We start from the raw sequence: 15672 nt of genomic DNA on the forward strand, positions 1-15672 counted from the left end.
CCTCCAGTATGCCTCGGGCCACCTTTTATAGGAAAAAGGGGACGCCACTGTGGCACACAAGAGGTGGAAAGTGCATATAGTGACTGAGTCTATCCTCTAGCACTGTCGGGCAAGCGCATTTAATGCGCTGCCGACGTGCCCTTCTTGCTGTCGCCGCTTCGCCTTGCCTCGACACACGTCCTGGCCAACAAGGTGTGCAGCACCATGTACGCTGGCAGGCTGCTGAACTAGTACGGTGGCAGGGTTTTCACAAAGATCTACATGCCACCACGTAGGTGCTTGCTGAGTTGGCCTAGAGGCCGCACGTCACCACGCAGGTGCTCGCCTAGCTGGCTGGGCTGGCAGCTGCATGGGAACGGCGGTGGAGTCTTGGCAGGTGCGGCCCCGGCTGTGGCCCCGCTGATGTCCTCGGCAAGGGTCTTGCCGGGGCCCCAGCAAGGGTCTTGCCGTGGCATCGCGGTCGTCCCAGGCAAGGATCTTGCCGGAGGTCTCGTGGATTCCCTCGGTAAGGATCTTGCCGAGGATCATCGTCTTCTGGTGCTTATCTGATCTTGTGTGTTTATGATCTTCACGAAGATCTCCATGCCACCATAGAGGGACCTCCCGAGCCATGGTTCCAATGTGGTTGATGGCGTTGGAACCCTTGGGCTCAAGGGTGGCACGCTCTGCTGGCATTGGGCAAGTTTCCCCGACAAGGGTCTTGCCGGGGCTGCGGAGGCTGCACCACCAAGGGTCTTGCCGGGGGAGCCTACCTCACCCTCTTGCTTCTTGTGTCTCTATCTTGGCACTGCTTGATTGTTGGCTCTGACTGCCCGTGCACAAGTAAATGGGTACAAAGGAGAGCCCCTACTTTTGTACACCGACAATAAGAGACATCATAGATCGCACCATATCCAATAAAGTACGGTTACGACATTCGGACACACCATTTCGCTGTGCTGTTCCAGTTGGCGTTAATTGTGAAACTATTCCATGTTGTTTCAAATGAAGACCAAACTCATAAGTCAAATATTCTCCTCGACGATCAGATCGTAGAAACTTTATTTTCTTGTTACGATGATTTTCCACTTCACTCTGAAATTCTTTGAACTTTTCAAATGTTTTAGTCTTATGCTTCATTAAGTAGATATAACCATATCTGCTCAAATCATCTGTGAAGGTAAGAAAATAATGATACCCACCACGAGCCTCAATACACATTGGACTGCATACATCGGTATGTATTATTTCCATCAAGTCAGTAGCTCATTCCTTTGTTCCGGAGAACGGAGTTTTAGTCATCTTGCCCATAAGGCACGGTTCGCAAGCACCAAGTGATTCATAATCAATTGATTCCAAAAGTCCATCAGCATGGAGTTTCTTCATGCGCTTTACACCGATATGACCCAAACGGCAGTGCCACAAATAAGTTGCACTATCATTATTAAACTTCAATCTTTTGGCTTCAACACTATGAATATGTGTATCATTACTATTGAGATTCAACAAAAATAGACCACTCAGCAGGGGTGGATGACCATAAAAGATATTACTCATATAGATAGAACAACCATTATTCTCTGATTTAAATGAATAACTGTCTTGCATTAAACAAGATCCAGATATAATGTTCATGCTCAACGCTGGCACCAAATAATAATTATTCCGGTCTAAAACTAATCCCGATGGTAGATGTAGAGGTAGTGTGCCGACCGCGATCACATCGACTTTGAAACCATTTCCCACATGCATCGTCACCTCGTCCTTAGCCAATCTTCGCTTAATCCGTAGCCCCTGTTTTGAGTTGCAAATATGAGCAAGAGAACCAGTATCAAATACCCAGGCGCTACTGCGAGCATTAGTTAAGTACACATCAATAACATGTATATCAAATATATCTTTCACTTTGCCATCCTTCTTATCCGCCAAATACTTGGGGCAGTTCCGCTTCCAGTGACTAGTCCCTTTGCAGTAGAAGCACTTAGTTTCAGGCTTAGGTCCAGACTTGGGTTTCTTTTGTTGAGCAGCAACTGTTTTGCCGTTCTTCCTTAAGTTCCCTTTCTTCCCTTTGCCATTTTTCTTGAAACTAGTGGTCTTATTGTCCATCAACACATGATGCTCCTTTTTGATTTCTACCTCCGCGGCTTTTAGCATCGCGAAGAGCTCAGGAATAGTGTTGTTCATCCTGATGTAGGGCGGAACCCTATGGGGCCGATCTTTCACATTTGGAGAGGATCCCTACGAGGAACACGAAGAACGCGCGGAAGGAAACGAGGGAAAACACGGTGGAACACAAGAGAAACACTCAACCGACACGAATATGAGCACACAAGTGCTAGATCATTGAGGCACAAAGTAACACGAGATCCAAAGTCAACAAGGGACGATACAAAGGGAGCCGTTCTTCTCCGTGAGGAGGTCTTGATTGTCTTCTCCGGGTGGAGGTCTTGAATCCGGGTGGATCTTCTCTGAAGAGGTGCGGTCCCTCACGAGGAGTAGATCCGTACGGATGAGCAATGCTCTATCTCAATAAGCTAAACCAATGCTACCCTAGCTAGGAGGTGGGAGTGGTCTATTTATAGTCATAGTGCAAATGAGGAGCGAAGTGAAGGGGTACATGGGCCTCAGCCCGCAGCTGGACGCAGCCAGGGTCCGGACGTCCCGAGGCTCGCGGGGTCCCGGACGTCCGTGGGTCTTTGGATGTCCGTAGATTCCATTCTGTTGGCATGTGCACGGTTGTCCGGGATTCTTCGGAAATCCGTAGATTTGGTTCTGTTGGCAGGTGCACGGTCGTCCGGAAGGGCTCGGTCGTCCGGAGCTTGGGAGTGGCCGGACGTCCGGGCTGGGCCGGTCGTCCGAGCCTGTAGCTCTGGCTGGCTTCTCTTCCCTTGGCTGTAGCATCCTCCAGGGGTCGGACGTCCGGGCCAGGCCGGTCGTCCGCGGCCTATAGCTTCCAAAGCAGCTCTTCTTCTTGATCTTCACGCTTGTTGTCCTCGCCATCTTGGTCATTGAATGTAGCTGTCCCATGACTCCCGTCCAAGCACCTGATCACACATAGTCTCTGTATGACGTAGTAGCCATGTCTCATGAGTAGGCAGAGGGAGTTCGGAGAGGAGCGAGTTCACCTTATCTTCGATAGCCTTTGCTCGAGCTCTTGTCATGGGTCCAAGTGGTGTCGAGGGAGATGCAGGTGCGTCCATGGGGATGAGCGAGGGATGCTCCGCATCATCTCCCCCCTTTGGAAAGATCCGACCTCAAATCAAAAGTTTCATCACCATGGTATGGCGAGAGGTCCTTGATGTTGAAGATGTCGCTCACGTTGTACTTGTCTCATGGGAGGTCGATCTTGTAGGCGTTGTTGTTGTAGTGTGCTAGCACCTTGAAGGGTCCATCGGCTCTAGGTAGAAGTTTGGACTTGCGTTCATTGGGGAAGCGGTCCTTGCGAAGGTGTAGCCACACAAGATCGCCAATGTTGAAGATCATGGGTTGCTTGTTGACGTTGAGCTTGGACGCTAGTCGTTGTACTTGGCGCTCGATGGTGTGCCTTGTATCTTCGTGCATCTTCTTGATGTAGCTTGATCGTGCACTCGCATCGAGGTTGGTGCGCTCTTGTAGAGGAAGAGGTAGAATGTCCAATGGGGACAATGGGTTGAAGCCGTAGACAACCTCGAAAGGGGACTTGCCGGTAGTCGAATGTGTTGCACGGTTGTAGGCATACTCGACGATGGGTAGACACTTCTCCCACTCATTGATGTTCCTCTTGATCAACACGCGAAGTAGAGTGGAGAGCGTTCGGTTCATCACCTCCATTTGGCCGTCGGTTTGCGGATGGTATGCGGACGAGAACAAGAGCTTGATTCTGAGCTTGGCGCATAGCGTCTTCCAAAAGTAACTCAAGAACTTGACGTCGTGATTGGAGACGATTGTCTTTGGTACTCCGTGGAGTCGCAAGATTTCCCTACAAAAGAGATTGGCGACATGTGAAACATCGTCTATCTTGTTGCAAGGAATGAAATGTGCCATCTCAGAAAATCGGTCCACAACAACAAACACGGAATCCTTGCCATTTTGAGTTCTAGGCAAACCAAGTACAAAATCCATGCTAATGTCTTCCCAAGGTTGATACGGAATAGGAAGAGGCATGTAAAGACCATGGGATTGAGCTTTAGACTTAGATTTGCAACATGTAGAGCATCGGTTGGTGAAGCGTGAGACGTCGCGGAACATCTTGGGCCAAAAATAGTTCTTGGAGAGCATGGCAAATGTCTTGTCGCGTCCAAAGTGTCCCATGAGTCCGCCTCCATGAGCCTCTTGCAAAAGGAGCAAACGAAGAGAAGACTCGGGAATGCAAAGTTTGTTAGCTCTCATAAGATAATCATCCTTGATGTAATATCGTTCTCAAGATGTATGCGTCAAACACTTAGCATAAGGATTAGCAAAATAAGGATCATTCGCATACAAGTCTTTTATGTGCTCAAAGCCAATAACATTCAACTCAAGTTTAGTGACAAGCGTGCATATGCGTGAAAGCGCATCCGCAACTACATTTTCCTTACCCTTAATGTACTTGATCACATTGGGGAAAGATTCAATAAATTCACTCCATTTGGCATGACGCTTGTTCAACTTAGTTTGACCTTTTAAGTACTTAAGCGTTTCATGATCGGTATGGATGACAAACTCATGAGGTCTAAGATAATGTTCCCAAACATGCAGCACATGAACTAAAGCATACAATTCTTTGTCATAGATGGGATAGTTAAGTTGAGCACCGGAGAGTTTTTCACTAAAATAAGCAATGGCTCATTTTTCTTGCATCAAAACTCCGCCAATTCTGGTACCACTTGCATCACAATGAACCTCAAAAGTTTGTGAAAGTTGGGCAAAGCAAGAATTGGAGCATGAGTAAGCAAAGACTTGAGCTCATCAAAAGCGGTGGATTGCAGAGATCCCCAAACAAAAGGAGCATTCTTCTTACTCAAGGCATGCAAAGGAGCGGCAATAGTGCTAAAATCCTTCACAAAGCAACGATAAAGACCCGCAAGTCCAAGAAAACTACGCACTTGTTGCAAATTGGTGGGTTGGGGCCAAGTTTTAATTGCTTCAATTTTAGATTCATCAACATGGACACCCTTGGAAGAGACAACGAAACCAAAGAAAACAAGTTTGTCAACACCAAACATGCACTTTTTCATGTTGGCATAAAGACGTTCCTTGCGAAGCGTTTGCAAAACAGCCCTAACATGCTTTAGATGCTCTTTCATGGATTTGCTAAACACAAGAATATCATCAAAGTAAACCACAACAAACACTCCAATGTACGGCCGAAGCACAAAATGCATAAGACGCATGAAAGTTCTGGGAGCTTCTCATAACCCCATAGGCATAACTAACCACTCGTACAAGCCAAATTTGGTTTTGAAAGCGGTTTTCCATTCATCACCTTCTTGTATGTGGATTTGGTAATAGCCACTTTTAAGATCGATTTTTGAGAAAATGGTGGCACCACTAAGTTATCAAGCATATCATCTAGGCGAGGAATGGGATGCCTATAGCGCACGGTAATAGCATTGATGGGTCTACAATCCGAGCACATGCGGAAACTACCGTCTTGCTTGGGCACAAGTATAACGGGAACAACACAAGGGCTTAAGCTTTCACGTACATGACCGTTGTCGATTAGTTGTTGTACTTGCCGTTGGATCTCCTTAGTTTCTTCGGGGTTGACGCGGTATGGAGCTTAGTTTGGAAGAGTTAATCTGGGGATGAGGTCGATTCGGTGCTCAATGCCCTGTAGAGGAGGTAGACCCGGAGGTAGCTCATCGGGGAAAACATCTTGGAATTCCTGCAAAATGGAAGATAACACTAAAGGTAGATCGTGAGAGGTGTTAGTTTTTGGTTCTCCATCCTTGCACACAAGGACAAAGTGCATAACACTCGATGGGTTCTCACACACTTCTCTCATCTCTCTTTTGGTGGCAAATAGGACTAAGTTTTTCTTGTCTCTCATCGTGGAGGCACTCGGTTTTGGCTTGTGGCTCTCACTCTCTTTTTGGTGGATCACTTTATCACTCTTCTCTCCACGATGGGTGGCTTGCTTGTCAGCTATCACTTGACTAGGAGACATAGGTCGTAGCACATACTCCTTCCCTTTCATCTTGAAGCTATAGTGATTGGTACACCCATTGTGGATGACGCTGCAGTCGAATTGCCATGGTCGACCAAGAAGGAGGTGGCAAACGGACATCGGGATGACATCACACTCCAAAGTGTCCTCATATGCGCCAATCCTGAAGGAGACTTGGACCGTATGCTCAACTCGTATAGTGCCAGAATCGCTTAGCCACTGGACCTTGTATGGGTGCAGGTGCTTCATCTTGACCAATTGTAACTTGGAGCACAGTTCTTCACTTGCCAACTTGTGACAACTACCTCCATCGATGATGACCTTGACGGACCTTCCACTGATGTCGGCCTTTGTGTGGAAGATGTGGCATCGTTGGTCGTCTTCTTGTTAATGTTGAAGAGTCAAAACTTTGGAGACAACGAGAGCGGGGCTCAAATCCTCATCACAAAAGACTTGATCATCTTCATCCTTGTTCACGCGCCGGTGCATGGCCACTCGCTCAAGGGCTTCCATTTCTTCGTCACTCATGGAGTCATAGGTTCCATCATCATTGAGCATCATGGTCCTCTTGTTTGTGCATTGGAAGGACTTGTGGCCTCGGCCGCCGCAAGTGAAACACTTGAAGGAGCTTGTCTTGATGGTCTCATCGGTCGGAGTAGATGATGATGCGCGCGGCTTGAAGTTGCTTGTAGGAGGAGGAAGACGACTTGAGCTTATCGAAGTTTTCTTGTAACTTGACTTGTCGTCGTTGCTTGTAGATGGCTTGGTTGAGGTAGAAGTTGGAGGAGTCGTTGAAGCTTGGTTGTTGGAGAAGCCATAGGTCTTGGACGAGTACTTGGCGTACTTGAAGTCATCTTGCACTTGGCGTTCCGCTTTGGTAGCTTGATGAACGAGCTCAATGAGGTTGAGGTAGTGTTGGAAGTCGGCAATCTTCTTGATGGGATGATTGAGGCCATTCAAGAAGCGTGCCATAGTTTGTTCGTCATCTTCCGTGACATTGGCTCGAATCATGGCTATCTCCATTTCCTTGTAGTATTCTTCAACACTCTTTGTTCCTTGCTTGAGGAGTTGTAACTTCTTGAAGAGATCACGGTTGTAGTAGGTGGGCACAAGACGTGCTCGCATGACATCTTTCATTCGAGCCCAAGTGGTGATTGGTGGCTCACCTCTTGCTTCTCGGCGCTCAAGGACTTGTTCCCACCATATGAGCACATAGTCTTGGAACTCAAGGGATGCCATAGCGATCTTCTTCTCTTCCTCATAGTTGTGCAAATGAAAGATTTTGTCGACCTTTAATGCCCATGAGAGGTACTCTTCGGGATCATTGCTTCCATTGAACTTGGGCATTGTGAATTTTAGCTTGCCATAGCGTTGTTCTTCATTGTGTTGTTGTCGAGGGTGATGATGACGCCCTTGACGTTGAGGATAATGAACCTCATGTTGCTCTCGGCATGGAGGAATTCCATGATCAAGTTGCTGTTGGATTGGAGGAAGTCCATGATCATCTTGCTCTTGTTGAACTTGAGGTCGAGGAGGAACTTGTCGGGCTTGTGGAGGAGCTTGAGGAACTTGACGTTGCACTCACGGTTGGTAGTTCCATTCTTGGATTTCTTCTCAAAGTGCTTCCTCTTGATTGCGCGTATTGCGGTTGCGCTTGGAAATGGCTCGACTTGATTCTTGAAGGGCACGTTGCGCCTCAAGAGCTTGTGCTTCACGTTGTTGTTGTTGAAGACGGTGAGCCTCGGCGTCTTGTTCCTCTTGATGTAGATGCGCTCGTTCTTCCTCTTGGCAACATTGACGTTGTCCTTCTTGAGCTTGTGCAAAAGCAACTTGGTGTGGTTGAGGACGAAGTACTTGCTTGTCGACTTGTTCTTGTGAATGCTTGTCGTGTAGAGGATTGCGAGATGCATGACGGTCTTGACGCGTGGCTCGTCGAAGAGTGTTCGATGTCGGTGTGCTTGAGCCAGAGAAGGTGTCGTCGGAGTGTCGACTTGAGCGGCTCCGTCTTGAGTATGAAGAAGTAGAAGGAGGACAGTTCACCAACAAGGCGTGGATGTCGTCCGTCCTTGCATCATTCTCTTGCTTGTGAGCGTCATGCTTGTTGTCGAAGTAGTCCTTTGTACGTTGCTCAGAGAGTTGCAAGTCGGTGGCGAGATTGTCGATGCGGTCGGTCATTGCTTGTTGCTCTTGATGCAACGCTCGTTGTGCACTAAAGAGGTGGCTCTTGGTGAAAAATGATGACATGTCGTCGTCTTGCTTGATGTAGAGTGGGTTGGTAAAAGTACTTGGCCTATCCATCATTCCAAGCAAAAATGTAAGTGGTAGAAGGATAAGAACTTATACCAAATGTACCTTGACCGATGTTGACGATGAATCAAGTTCACTCAAATGCGGACAATGAAATAGCACTATTGGTACCAATTCTTGTCGGTTCTCACACCAACACAAGTAAAAGCTTATGGTGGATCTTGGTTAGGATGGTGGCACGAAATTTGATGCAATTGTAAGTGAGCTTCAATAATGTTGGAAAAGATTCACAAATTTGCAAATGCAACAAGTAGACCAAGCAAGTAGAGGTACACGGAAACACACACGCAAATAGATAAGTGGGATTGTGCAAACCAAGAATGAGCCAAAATGTGGAATCCACGAAAATGCTCTTGTTGCACAATACACGAGAGACGCTAGCACGATTGCATAATAGGCAGGTACATAACTTGTGCACAACCTACTAGGCGAAAATGCAATGACCTCTATCCCAAGTATGCTATAAGTATAGTATTTCGGGGATATGATCCAAGATGATCGGTTATGACAATCTTATAGTATGATGCTATGGTTCTTGCTTATAAGCTCATTGCTTATCTTTCCTCTTTTCTTATAAGCTTTGTTGGCACTTTCACTTTTGAGCTTTTTTTTCTCATGCAAAACTTCGCGAACCAAGATATATAGCAATTGTGTATGCGATGACAACCTTGTGACACAAAAGAGGATGCCAAGATATGCACCACTATGGTATGGTATGTATGCTATGGAGTATGAACACTAATGTGCACAAGACATGTTGCCGACAATACTCAATCGCTAGTCTCGATGGGTAAGCTACGCAAATGTAAGGCCATGTGGTTATCAATGCAATTGCAAGGTATGACAAAGATGTCGTCGAGGTTACCGTCCTTGGCGATGATGAGTCCTTAGCGAAGATGAGGGGTAGTGATGATGGTGTCGAACCGTACCTATATAGCCGAAACACAATAGGACACGGGAATCACAACTCAAAATCTCAAAGACCAAAATGTGAAAAAATCGTCCTAGGAGGTATTGGGGATTATGGTGGTGTATGTGGGCAGCTGTGGTGGTATAATGGTTTGGAAGATGTGGTGGAAAATGGAGAAGTGATGGTGGCCGAACTGGAAACTTTCATTTTCGTCACGTTTGCTCGGACGTCCGGGTGGTCACGGTCATCCGATCGTGGGACATCCGGTGGGGTCCGGTCGTCCGGGTCCTGGGCGAAAATCGGGCACAGGATGAACTGCACGACTTCGGGGTGGATGGAAGTGGTGATGTCGAATTCGAGCGGATTTGTGGATGGAAAAGGGTGGGGAGGGTGGGGAAAGCTAGATCCACACGTGGCAACACAAATCCATGGATCAAATCCAACAAAATTTCAACTCACCAACAAATCACAAAAAACATTTGGGGCTATTTTTGGTGGGGATTTTCGGATTTAGGACGAAAACAACAAAATCAAGCTAGAAAACACGGGGTAGGGGCTCCAAAAACATGATCAACGTGGCTCATGATACCAAGATGATGTAGGGCGTAACCCTATGGAGCCGATCTTTCACGTTTGGAGAGGATCCCTACGAGGAACATGAAGAACGCGCGGAAGGAAACGAGGGAAAACATGGTGGAACACAAGAGAAACACTCAACCGACACGAATATGATCACACAAGTGCTAGCTCGTCGAGGCACAAAGTAACACGAGATCCAAAGTCAACAAGGGACGATACAAAGGGAGTCGTTCTTCTCCGTGAGGAGGTCTTGATTGTCTTCTCCGGGTGGATCTTCTTCGAAGAGGTGTGGTCCCTCACGAGGAGTAGATCTGTACGGATGAGCAATGCTCTATCACAATGAGCTAAACCAATGCTACCCTAGCTAGGAGCTGGGACTGGTCTATTTATAGTCATAGTGCAAATGAGGGGCGAAGTGAAGTGGTACATGGGCCTCAGCTCGCAGCTGGACGCAGCCAGGGTCCGGACGTCCGAGGGGCGCCAGTCGTCTGGAGGCTCGCGGGGTCCCCGACATCTGTGGGTCTTCGGATGTCCGTAGATTCCATTCTTTTGGCAGGTGCACGGTCGTCCGGGCTTCTTCGGAAATCCGTAGATTTGGTTTTGTTGCCAGGTGCATGGTCGTCCGGCAGGGCTCGGTCGTCTGGAGCCTGTGAGTGGCCGGACGTCCGGGCTGGGCCAGTCGTCCGGAGCCTGTAGCTCTGGCTGGCTTCTCTTCCCTTGGCTATAGTGTCCTCCAGGGGTCGGACGACTAGGCCGGTCGTCCGGGGCCTGTAGCTTCCAAAGCAGCTCTTCTTCTTGATCTTCATGCTTCGTGTCCTCGCCATCTTGGTCATTGAATGTAGCTGTGCCGTGACTCCCGTCCAAGCACCTGATCACACATAGAGTCTCCGTATGAGGTAGTAGCCATGTCTCGTGAGTAGGGAGAGGGAGTTCGGAGAGGAGCGAGTTCACCTTATCTTCGATAGCCTTTGCTCGAGCTCTTGTCATGGGTCCAAGTGGTGTCGAGGGAGATGCAGGTGCGTCCATGGGGATGAGCGAGGGATGCTCCGCATCACATCCCTTGCATATTATAGTTCATCACGAAGCCTTTATAGCTTGGTGGCAGTGATTGAAGAACTATGTCAATGACACAATCAACTGGAAGATCAACTCCCAGCTGAGTCAAATGATTATGATACCCAGACATTTTGAGTATGTGTCCACCGATAGATCTATTCTCCTCCATTTTTCAGCTGTAGAACTTGTTGGAGACTTTATATCTCTCAACTCGGGCATTTTCTTGAAATATTAACTTCAACTCTTGGAACATCTTATATGATCCATAACGTTCAAAACGTCTTTGAAGTCCCGATTCTAAGCCGTAAAGCATGGCACACTGAACTATCAAGTAGTCATCAGCTTTGCTCTGCCAGACGTTCTTAACATCATCAATAGCATCTGTAGTAGGCATGGCACCTAGCGGTGCTTCCAGGACGTAATTCTTCTGTGCAGCAATGAGGATAATCCTCAAGTTACAGACCCAGTCTGTGTAGTTGCTGCCATCATCTTACAACTTAGCTTTCTCTAGGAACGCATTAAAATTTAAAGGAACGTCAGCAGATGCCATTGATCTACAACAACATAGACATGCAAAATACTATGAGGTACTAAGTTCATGATAAATTAAAGTTCAATTAATCATATTACTTAAGAACTCACACTTAGATAGACATCCATCTAATCATCTAAGTGATCAGGTGATCCATATCAACTAAACCATGACCGATCATCACGTGAGATGGAGTAGTTTTGAATGGTGAACATCACTATGTTGATCATATCTACTATATGATTCACGCTCGACCTTTCGGTCTCAGTGTTCCGAGGCCATGTCTGCATATGCTAGGCTCATCAAGTTTAACCCGAGTATTCTGCGTGTGCAAAACTGGCTTGCACCCGTTCTATGTGAACGTAGAGCTTATCACACCCGATCATCACGTGGTGTCTCGGCACGACGAACTGTAGCAACGGTGCATACTCGGGGAGAACACTTGTATCTTGAAATTTAGTAAGGGATCATCATATAATGCTACCGACGTTCTAAGCAAAATAAGATGCATAAAGGATAAACATCACATGCAATCAAAATATGTGACATGATATGGTCATAATCATCTGGTGCTCATGATCTCCATCACCGAAGCATTGTCATGATCTCCAACGTCACCGGCGCGACACATTGATCTCCATCATAGCATCGTTGTCGTCTCGCCACCTATTGTTACTACGATTATTGCTATCGCTTAGTGATAACGTAAAACAATTACATGGCAATTGCATTGCATATAATAAAGCGACAACCATATGGATCCTGCTAGTTGCCGATAACTGTTACAAAACATGATCATCTCATACAACAATTTATATCACATCATGCCTTGACCATATCACATCACAGCAAGCCCGGCAAAAACAAGTTAGACGTCCTCCACTTTGTTGTTGCAAGTTTTACGTGGCTTCTAAGGGCTTCTAGCAAGAACCGTTCTTACCTAAGCATCAAAACCACAACGATTTTTCGTCAAGTGTGTTGTTTTAACCTTCAACAAGGACTGGGTGTAGCCACACTCGATTCAACTAAAGTTGGAGAAACAGACACTCACCAGCCACCTTTGTGCAAAGCACGTCGGTAGAACCAGTCTCGCGTAAGCATATGCGTTATGCCGGTCTGAGCTGCTTCATCCAACAATACCGCCGAATCAAAGTATGACATGATGTTAAGCAGTATGACTATTATCGCCCACAACTCTTTGTGTTCTACTCGTGCATATAACATCTACACATAGACCTGGCTCTGATACCATCGTTGGGGAACGCGGTAATTTCAAATTTTTCCTATGATCACGCAAGATCTATCTATGTGATGCATAGCAACAAGAGGGGAGAGTGTGTCCACATACCCTCGTAGACCGAAAGTGGAAGCGTTATGACAACGTGGTTGATGTAGTCGTACGTCTTCATGATCCGACCGATCCTAGCAGCGAAGGTACGACACCTCCGTGATCTTCACACGTTCAGCTTGGTGATGTGCCATGAACTCTAGATCCAGCTGAGGTCGAGGGAGAGTTTCATCAACATGACGGCGTGGTGATGGTGATGATGAAGTTACCGGCGCAGGGCTTTGCCTAAGCACTACGACAATATGACCGAGGTGTGTAACTATGGAGAGGGGCACTGCACATGGCTAAAACAATTGTCAACTTGTGTGTCTAAGGGGTGCCCCCTCCCCCGTATATAAAGGAGTGGAAGAGGGGGAGGTCCGGCCCTCTATGGCGCGCCCAAGGGGGGAGTCCTACTCCAAGTGGGAGTAGGATTCCCCTTTTCCCTAGTTGGAGTAGGAGAGGAAGGAAGGGGGAGAGAGAGGGAAGGAAAGGGGGGCCGCCCCCCCCCCCCCCAATTCGGATTGGGCTTGTGGGGGGGCGCCCTCCACCTAGCCGCCTCCTCCTCTCTCCCACTAAGGCCCAATAAGGCCCATACACTCCCCTCGGGGTTCCGGTAACCCCCCAGTACTCCGGTAAATGCCTGAACTCACCCGGAACCATTCCAATGTCCAAACATAGTCGTCCAATATATCAATCTTTATGTCTCGACCATTTCGAGACTCCTCGTCATGTCCGTGATCAAATCCGGGACTCCGAACTACCTTCAGTATATCAAAACACATAAACTCATAATACTAATTGTCATCGAACATTAAGCGTGCGGACCCTACGGGTTTGAGAACTATGTAGACATGACCGAGACACATCTCTGGTAAATAACAAATAGCAGAACCTGGATGCTCATATTGGTTCCTACATATTCTACGAAGATCTTTATCGGTCAAACTGCATAACAACATACGTTGTTCCCTATGTCATCGGTATGTTACTTGCCCGCGATTCGATCGTCGGTATCTCAATACCTAGTTCAATCTCGTTACCGACAAGTCTCTTTACTCGTTCCGGAATACTTCATCCCGCAACAAACTCATTAGTCACAATGCTTGCAAGGCTTATAGTGATGAGTATTACCGAGAGGGCCCAAAGATACCTCTCCGAAACACGGAGTGACAAATCCTAATCTCGATCTATGCCAACCCAACAAACGCCTTTGGAGACACCTGTAGAGCACCTTTATAATCACCCATTTACGTTGTGATGTTTGGTAGCACACAAAGTGTTCCTCCGGTATTCGGGAGTTGCATAATCTCATGGTCTGAGGAACTTGTATAAGTCATGAAGAAAGTAGTAGCAATGAAACTAACACGATCATAATGCTAAGCTAACTAATGGGTCATGTCCATCACATCATTCTCCTAATGATGTGATCCTGTTCATCAGATGACAACACTTGGCTATGGTTAGGAAACATAACCATCTTTCATTAACGAGCTAGTCAAGTAAAGGCATACTAGGGACTATATGTTTTGTCTATGTATTCACACATGTACTAAGTTTCCGGTCAATACAATTCTAGCATGAATAATAAACATTTATCATGAATGAAGGAAATAAATAATAACTTTATTATTGCCCCTAGGGCATATTTCCTTCAATGGTAGGACGAGAGTGGCAACACTGGTCCGGAGCCGACCATAGCCCCAGACTCCGAACAAGTTCCGATGTAATCGGGGGTTCGGGCACTGAAATAACACCATCAGCCCACAAAATCATGGTTATAATTGCCCCGTGGTCTGAACCTTTCCTTGCCTACCTTACTAGGAATGAGCTCCCTGATGATCAGACCGAGGCCCGCCGTATTGTTCGACGCTCAAAGGCCTACAAAGTTCACGAAGGGGAACTATACAAGAAAAGTACCACCGGAGTACTTCAAAGATGTATCTCCGAAGAAGAGGGACAACAACTCTTGGTTGAAATACACGCCGGTCTTGGTGGCCATCACACTGCAGCTCGGGCCCTTGTAAGTAAGGCCTTCCTTACGGGTTTCTTTTGGCCCACGGCCCGAGCAGACGCACAGGACCTCGTACAGCGCTGTGTTGGATGCCAGCTTTTCGCCAATCAAAGCCATATGCCGCCCACTGCCCTACGAACAATTCCCATTGCTTGGCCTTTTGAGGTCTAGGGGCTAGACATGGTCGGGCCCCTTAAAGGGGGAACCCATAAGAGGAAATATTTACTGGTTATGGTCGACAAGTTCACTAAGTGGACAGAAGCCAAACCAGTCAAAATGGCCGAAGCCGGACCGGTTATAGACTTCATATCCGGTGTCATACACCGTTATGGTGTCCCGCACAGTATCATTAATGACAACGGTTCTAACATTACGGCTGATGAGGTGAAACCTGGTGCGCTAATTTGGGCATCAAGCTCGATTACGCCTCCATATATCACCCACAGACAAATGGTCAGGTCGAATAGGCTAACGGCCTGATAATGAGCGGCATCAAACCTAGACTAGTGCGATCTCTGCAAGAATCAGACAAGCACTGGGTTGAAGAACTCGATTCTATACTCTGGGGGCTGCGGACCACGCCCAATCGCACGACCGGATATACACCTTTTTTCATGGTGTACGGTGCAGAGGCAGTTTTGCCATGCGACATTATTCATGACTCGCCTCGAGTGCACATGTATGAAGAGAGAGAGGTCGAGCTCGATCGGCAGGACGATCTGGACGGCTTGGAGGAGGAGCGCGATGTCGCGAAGGCTCGTTCCGCATTTCACCAACAGCAAGCTCGGCGATATCAAAGCAGTGAAGTACGGACAAAGACTTATAATGTCGGCGAACTCGT

At 47.2% G+C, this 15672-nt stretch overlaps 1 protein-coding gene across 1 annotated transcript in view; it reads left to right on the forward strand.

Moving 5' to 3' along the window:
- The first annotated feature begins 7557 nt into the window (after positions 1-7557).
- The window catches only part of LOC119309319, a 204879-nt gene continuing 196764 nt past the window's right edge, over positions 7558-15672 (forward strand). The window contains exon 1 of the mRNA XM_037585345.1: positions 7558-7696. Coding sequence (XP_037441242.1) covers positions 7558-7696 — 139 coding nt within the window. The remainder of the gene's footprint in view (positions 7697-15672) is intronic.

The sequence above is a fragment of the Triticum dicoccoides genome, chromosome 5B (assembly GCF_002162155.2).
Source record: "Triticum dicoccoides isolate Atlit2015 ecotype Zavitan chromosome 5B, WEW_v2.0, whole genome shotgun sequence".
Classification (NCBI taxonomy): domain Eukaryota; kingdom Viridiplantae; phylum Streptophyta; class Magnoliopsida; order Poales; family Poaceae; genus Triticum; species Triticum dicoccoides.